General features: G+C 43.3%; 1 protein-coding gene across 1 annotated transcript; it reads right to left on the reverse strand.

Annotated features, from left to right (window-relative positions):
• Window positions 1–912: 912 nt before the first annotated feature.
• Window positions 913–2,957, reverse strand: LOC147421506 (uncharacterized). Its single transcript, XM_086503387.1, has 3 exons — window positions 2,560–2,957; window positions 1,900–2,448; window positions 913–1,750 (listed from the first exon to the last, which is right to left on the reverse strand). The coding sequence occupies exons 1-3, from the start codon at window positions 2,732–2,734 to the stop codon at window positions 1,164–1,166; spliced, it is 1,311 nt and encodes a 436-aa protein (XP_086359513.1). The 5' UTR covers window positions 2,735–2,957; the 3' UTR covers window positions 913–1,163.
• Between the last annotated feature and the right edge of the window lie 4,710 nt (window positions 2,958–7,667).

Here is a 7,667-nt window from a genome sequence, read left to right on the forward strand (position 1 = left end):
CTGCGGTTGGTTAACTCTCAGGAGTCGGATCTGCACCCATTGTGTTGCAAAACTTGGAGAGACAGCACTATACGCCAATTGAGAGAAATGGGCGTCGTCCCTCACTTACTTCTGGCCAGTACGCTGATGGTGGTGATGACGCACGTAGAAAAGAAGCGGCCAGCAGCCAGCTTCGAAAGCTACAAAGGCTTTTTACTTAAAAGCATCACAACATTCATGACGCCTAAAAGAAAGTAGCATGCGCATTTGCTTGGCACCTAACTCAACAAGACAAATTTCCCCTACGATAGTATCACATCAATTGTATGGAATTTTCCAGCAATCAAGTAATGTATTCATGGGTGATAAGGCAACTGTATACGAAGAAAAAACACAATTTCGCATCTCAGGAATATTGTAAGATATTTGGCAGCAACATCACCGACCCTTCGGGCACACTGCATATCCTGTACATGCACCTTGAACAACATAGACGAGGGAAGATTATCCTACTCTTGCATCAAAAGCAAGATAAAAAAATCAGTAAACATAGCTCTTCAAGCTGGTGAGCAACAAATGTAGACCTCCATACTGAACCTCTGCAGTGCCCATAGACAAAACCTAGGGCACGTCGCCTTCACACATAAAAGGCGTTCTAATTCTCCTTTGCAAAAGGTCAACTTTGCCATCTAGATGGACAAGAACTCTGATGCATGTGTTACAGTTCACTTCTCAACGTTAAGAAGACCAACAAGTCTGTACCCAATATATATGCGTTGAAGATAACGTCAAGGTTTGAAAGAGAGTAAACGGCACAACGTTTCACATTTTCCGTCTGGAAGACGGGTTTACACACTAGCTGTCATACTAATGGCAAGAACAGAAAAGGCAGAGTTCTGAAAACTTTGAGCAAGAGTCTGGTCTTTTTGAAATGAGAATACAATGATGCGCGGCATGCGCCTGCTTTTCTCGGGCTACTTATACGCAAGCTTTCTTGTCCTGTTTTTCCATAAGTCGAGCAGCTATATAGAAACCAAGCTGAATCAAATTAACAGAATTCGAAAGCCCTGAGACAACAAGAATGAAATCAGAAGGGGACGACGTAAGATCAGTAGACAAAAGGATCCGGATTACAATTTCAATTTTGCAATGAGGTAGATAGAGTCTCCATTTTAGTTACGTCTTCATTCACAGGAAATTAGAGAGAGGAACTCATCAAGATCCTCAACGAGCCAGTCAAGATCGTCACTTGTAAAGAGCAAGTCATATATTGAGCTGCTAGATGATCGGCCCCCGGCCGCCTCAGCCTCAGCCTGTCCAGGATGGATGGCGATGCTATGATTGATCTCGACGTCGACGTTGTTGCAGTACTGGGCATTCATTACATTATTGTAATAATCGTCAGCTGCTGCAGTACTTCTCATGTACTCGAGCGTGCAGGTGCTACAGCTATAATTACTATCGCACGACGCCGGCTCCCTCAATCTATCAATTCCATCAATAGCCAGCCGTCCATGATCTACTACGACGTCATCGCCCACTGAGATGGAAGTACTTTGCAACCGATTCCCTTGTAAATCGCATCGTTGATCTGATTCGTTGACAACGCTGATCCCTGCCTCACCAGATGACTGCTGCCAGATCGACACTACAGCAGGACGCCCGCCCTGATCTGAGGAGTCATTCCCTCTCAAGCGACTAGTACTCATCTCGACGTCTTCTGATGCAAAATTCTCGATGTCCACGCTCATGCGCAGTACATTGGATGCAGCTGGGAATCGGATGATACTAAGAATTAAGAATATGAATATTGTCTCACCAATAATAATTGCTCGTCATTTAATAAAGCTACAACTACGTCGGCTCCTCATTATCCTGAGTTGTTATACTATCAAAAACGTAACGCTGTGGAGTTCTCACCTGGAACTGGCGTCTGATCACGTAGAAGTCGTGGTAGTGCATGACCTGCATGATATTCAGCTGCAAGGCCCAGGCGCCGCTGGGCCTCTAGCAGCACGTCCACATGTAAAGCAGAAGCAGCTGTAGCGGCAGAAGAAGAAGCAGGCGCAGGGCCAACCGGCCGGCGCTTCGGCCCCTTGTGTAAGTCTACCACACAATACTCATCTCCGAGAAGTGGAGAGTTGAGGAACGTGTACTCCACCATATAGAATGGAGGGTCGGCAACATCATAAGCAGGCGCTGCCGGGCGTGTCGATACTGATCCCCTACATGAGGAGTCATCCCTGCCCGTGATAGACCCACTGCTACGAATACGCTTGCGGAGCCTCAAATAAGTGAGATACCTTCGAGAGATAACCTCCTCTGATCCTGCAGCTGCATGAATGTGGCGTCTCCAGCATCTGCCTTGCTGTTTCCAATGATAACCGTCCTTTGTTATCAGCTCAGGGCGCTTCCTCCTCTTCTCACCTTTGAATTTGCGTCGGGCTATCAACACGATTCTGCGCTCATCTGCGCCATGCAAAGCAGCGTTTTTAACAACAGAGATATATCGCACGTCCAGACACTACGTCACAGACAGACTCATACAAATTGCAGCCACAGTCTTTTGAAATATACTACCTGGCCTCCTCAAAATATCCCAAGGGTGCTTTGCAAAGAAGTTTTCGTCGACGCGTACCTCTGCGTGCTGCAGCTGGTTGACTATATTTTCCGATGACGCATGCACACTAATGCTCCTCAACAACAGATCCTCGCGCTTTGATGTACTGAACAGGGACGTGAGAAGCACTTCCATGATGAATACGAAAATGGTCCGGCCCGGATACAGCACTGATGCTCTTGCTGCATGAATGAGCTACATCGACGCTTGATGTCGCTCAGACTCAGATCATCGAACAAACGCAACGGATTGACTAGAAAATATAAAGATTTGCGATGGCTCGTCTTCTTCTATATGAGCAGAAGGGGAGCCCTAGTGGACAGACACTACACGCTCTTCAATCATGCGCAGCACCAACTACAAAATACGATTACAATCTCCCCAAATTTCTAATAATTACCGGCGTGCATCCAGAGACACGGAGACTTCAAAACTCATAATCATAAGCATAACAAGTACAATCGCGGTCTCTGATTTTGTCTGAGAAAACTTTTTCACCTGAACACAAAAGGACATGGGGTCTTAAACGAACCCCCACTGATGGGATCCACCAATGAGAAGTGAACTATGCATAGTACACGGTCTTAACTTTGTCTCCTCTTTTCTGTTTTTATAACTTTCGCAGCTTTGTTTGGGGGGGAAAAAAAAAGAGAAGTGAACGCAGTTTGCCACTCTCTGCGATAACTTTTCTTGGTTATATACATGAGAGTCACTTTCTGCAAGTTCTTTCGTGATTTGAGCAATGCGAGCTTGGATTTCATCCTTGGTGGCTGCATCGACGATAATGGTCTTTGAGTTGTTGGATCATTGTCCCCTTCTAGGCGATCCCCAACTGCTCAACAGTAACACTTTCAGGCTTCAAGCCAAGATCATTGGCTATGAACTTAGCACCTGCTTCAAGCAAGAATAAAATTTGGTGAAACCTCTCAAGAAACAAAAAATTACTTTTTAAAAATTTGATTGAGTATTACCGATCATGCCGATGGCAATGTCCTGTAACGTAGTAAGGCCTTATAACATCTCTGCTTGCTTTTGACCAAGATTAAACATGGACAATTTCTTAGATCACCACACAGATAAGGCGTGGTCAACATTAACATATCATATGCCAGATATCATTCAAAGTACTACAACGTTATGTTTTGAAGTTGAAAAATCGAAACCTTACCTCAAGGTCCAAGAGTGACATCCACAGCATGTGCAAGTTTGTCAATTCTAGCTTGCAATGCAGCTCTGGATTTTTTATCAAATACTATTTCTTTGGCTTCAACCCTCACTACAAGACAAGTAAATCTACGGGAGCTTCTGCTATGTGATTGCACCTCTCCATTCAGCTGATTTCTCCCTTGCCAGCATCCTAATGATTTTCTATGCTGGAAAAACGAATAGATTTATGTGTAAAATATAGCATGCTATAGAAAGAAAAACGACAAATAACGCAAGAATCTGTACCACGATAGCAAGATGTCACGAGATCACTCCTAAAAAAATATATCTGTAAAACACATAGGAGTATAAGCAGGAAGAAGGAATGACCAATGTATCTCACTTACTCTCTCTCTCTCACACACACATGCCCCGTAGCTCGCACACAGAAACTTAGATTTAAATGCAAAAACACTCCTACCGAGCAATTGGCAGAACTTGGCGAAGAGACACAACCCAAAAGTCCATTGTTGAGGATGGCCCAAGCTACCATAGTGCCAAAGAATGCCGGATTTGAGAAGAGAACAGTAACGGGGGTGAGGGAAAACATCTGGTCCTCCCCTTAAAACCCTCACTTGGTCTATCCAAATGGTGCCTATTCTTAAAATTGTGGTGTGACATTTTGAGGGGGAAGAGAGAGAGAGAGAGAGAGAGAGAGAGAGAGAGAGAGAGAGAGAGAGAGAGAGATCTTTAGATTTTAGGGGAGGGAGATGCCTGGGCAAAGAGTGCAGGAGAATGCGAAGATTTTGAGGTGTCTTCTATGTGTGTGTGTGTGTGTGTGTGTGTGTGAGAGAGAGAGAGAGAGAGAGAGAGAGAGAGAGAGAGAAAGAGAGAGAGAGCTTATTGCCGCTGCCCTCTGCAAGAAGAAACCGCAAAAGAGAGATTAAGGGGGAGAGGGGACTTTTTAAGCAGGGAAAAGAAAGGAAATCATCCCCCGAGCGTAGGAGACCCATTACTCCCTAATATTACCGCAGGGCGATAGAATTAGTAGGTAGCTCTAGTCGAGGCCCAGGAACCCCTTTAGAGAAATGGAGAGTGCATGCGAGACTCGAGAAAATATAACCTAGAAGTCAAAGGCAACTGCCCCATAATCCATTGGCGTAAAATCTGCAGGCTCAGTCGTTGCGTGAATCGTCATGACTCATGAGGCATGCTCACAGAGTGTAAGATCAAGGTCATCGCCTGCACAACATTATAGAAGTGAGTCTAATCCAGCTAGAAATGTAGGGTACTACTAGAGCGGCTACTATACTACCGCCACATTGCCTAGTGCTCTTGCATGCATAGCTTCATTTGCTGCTAATACTCCTCCTGCTCATGCTTCGCATACGTCCCTCGCTTCATGAAACTGAGGGCAACCATCGACACAAGAAGTACCTCATGCAATGGTGCAAACTACTCAACACGAGAGTGCACCTCAAACATGAGAGGGTGCGAGATAGAAAGAGAGAATCTCTCCAAATTTCTCCCCACTCGTGCGCTCGTCCCCAAACTCATTAAAGATTCAATATTTTCCTTTCTCTAACTTTAGAAACCAATCATTGAAAACCTTTTAAATTTTTACAAATCGGACACTTGGTCGTGGTGGTTGCATGAGAAAAGAGGAGCCAAACTCTAATTTCGAGCACATTCAATAATATAATCTTTTGAGAGAAAACATGTGATTGTCACCAACTCACTGTCACTCCTAACTTTCTCATGAGTGCTCACTACATCACTCACCAATCAAACATTTTCATTTTTTATTTGATTTTTTAAAATACATATAAGGTTTTTCACTAACAAAAAGGGAACACATCAGTACTATGGCCTTAGCCCTTTGGGCAGGCCAAAAACCGGGGTACAATGTTTTTTTAACCGGCTAAAATCATAAAATCCTGGTTAGATTTTGAGCTTGCCTTGAAGAAAACCAAAAAATCTACACAATTTTTAGTGTGAATACAGGCAAAAGCTTCAGATTTTGACCTAAAAACAGATATAATTTCATATTTTCCCTTATATTCTTTGATTATTAGGAAAAACGTATTTTTCTAGTCCTGATTTATGTTTCTCGGATCCGACAACAGCGCGCATCTCTGCTCTTGTGCCTAAAGTTCTCCTTCGTGGATCCCATAACCGGAGTTTATGGGAGCTGTGGGTGATGACCAATGGCCAACCTTGACGTCAAAGTCTTTTTTGTCAAAACGTTCACCGAGACTAGTCTTGATTGGTTGGTCTTGCTCTAGATATTTGTTGGTGCCCTTTAGTATTGATATGTTATTGCGATTGAGAAACAGAATGCTTATCGCATATAGTGGATTGTAGTGTACAAAAATGGAAAAAATTAATTGGACTTCGAGTGTACAAGGCAAAGAAGTATATTTTGTTACACTAATGGCATAAAGTGAAATGCAGAACATAAAATGCACATTATGCAAAATTGCCATACATAACTATGCTAGACAGTCTCACCATGTCTCCCCCTAAATTACAAGGCACGTAAGACGTCCCTTGGCTTGTAGTCTTTATTTGTTGTCCAAGCAAAACGCAAACACTTGAAGATTTGGATGGAGATAACAAACTTTTACAATTCGTTGGCATAGAAATGCACAAGGAAAAAACCCTCATAATGAGGGAAAAAAATGCCACAGGGATCCTAAGTGTGTTCACACACATCACTTACCACATGTATATGCAGGTAACGTATCCCCCATGGGAGTGATGCGGTGAACGAGAGCTACCACATAGAGTATAGGGAAGTGCCATGCCATGAGGACAAGATCAGTCCACAAAGGGGAGCAAGCCTAAAGCTTTGCGGAAAGCTTCGAACTTCTCACGAGACAATCACTATGAAATTCTCAAAACATTTACCGTGCGCTTTTATCGCGTTTTATAGAGAGAGAGTCCAAAAGGGGGGAGGAAGGCTTTTGTATTTCAAATATTATTGTGGGTATAGCCGTACATATTACCATGATTATTATCGTTATAATTACCACATCTAGTACCAAACCTCGCTTTATCGTCTTAAACATTCAACTTTTGGTGTTTCCCTTTGTTAATAAAAATTAAAGAATATTATTTAAAATTTCAAATAAACACTACAAGAGGTTCTTCATATTAGCGACGCTCACACAGCGACGCTCAAAAAAAAAATTCCCGGCGTCGTTATGAGCGTCGCTATGAGCGTCGCAAATTTACAAAGAAATTTGCGACGCTCATAGCGACGCCGGCTGGGGTAAAAAAATAACCGAGCGCGTCCAAAAACTCAGATCTCAGATCTGAGTTTTTCGGCGCCCTCAAGCAAGGAGCAGGTAACGCTCTCTCTCTCTCTCTCTCTCTCTCTCTCTCTCTTTTTCTTCTCCACACACACACACACACACACACACACGAGGAGAGGAAGGAGAGCCAGGTATGCTCCTTCCCTCTCCTCATTCTCATGTTCCCTTCCCCTCTTTCTCTCTCCCTCTCTCTCTCTATCTCACACACACACATACACACACACACATAGTGTTTTTGAGAGAGAGAGAGAGAGAGAGAGAGAGAGAGAGAGAGAGTACAAACAAAAACAAAAACACACACACACATACATAAACAAAGAATGCACACACACATTGAGAGAGAAAAAGAGAGAGAGAGCATGCATAAACAAAAAACGCACGCATTGAGAGAGGAAAAGAGAGAGAGAACATGCATAAACAAAAAACGCACACATTGAGAGAGGAAAAGAGAGAGAAAACATGCATACGATCCAAAAAAACGCACACACATTGAGAGAGAAAGAGAGAGAAACTAATTTAACGTCGTAGGAAACTAATTAAAATTAAAAGACCTAAAGATCTAGCCGACGAGGAGTTGAACTCAAAACCTATTATTCAAGAGGGAA

Source organism: Adiantum capillus-veneris, chromosome 27 (assembly GCF_014529385.1).
Source record: "Adiantum capillus-veneris isolate H3 chromosome 27, ASM1452938v2, whole genome shotgun sequence".
NCBI classification, from domain to species: Eukaryota; Viridiplantae; Streptophyta; class Polypodiopsida; order Polypodiales; family Pteridaceae; genus Adiantum; species Adiantum capillus-veneris.

What these genes read in the sequence shown, in the direction of transcription:
- LOC147421506 (XM_086503387.1), bottom strand. Translation starts at nt 2,734, where the DNA reads ATGGAAGTGCTTCTCACGTCCCTGTTCAGTACATCAAAGCGCGAGGAT. An exon ending in GGATATTTTGAGGAGGCCAG is followed by an intron (nt 2,449 to 2,559) that starts GTAGTATATTTC and finishes TGCATGGCGCAG; the next exon opens with ATGAGCGCAGAATCGTGTTG. An exon ending in TGATCAGACGCCAGTTCCAG is followed by an intron (nt 1,751 to 1,899) that starts GTGAGAACTCCA and finishes TCCGATTCCCAG; the next exon opens with CTGCATCCAATGTACTGCGC.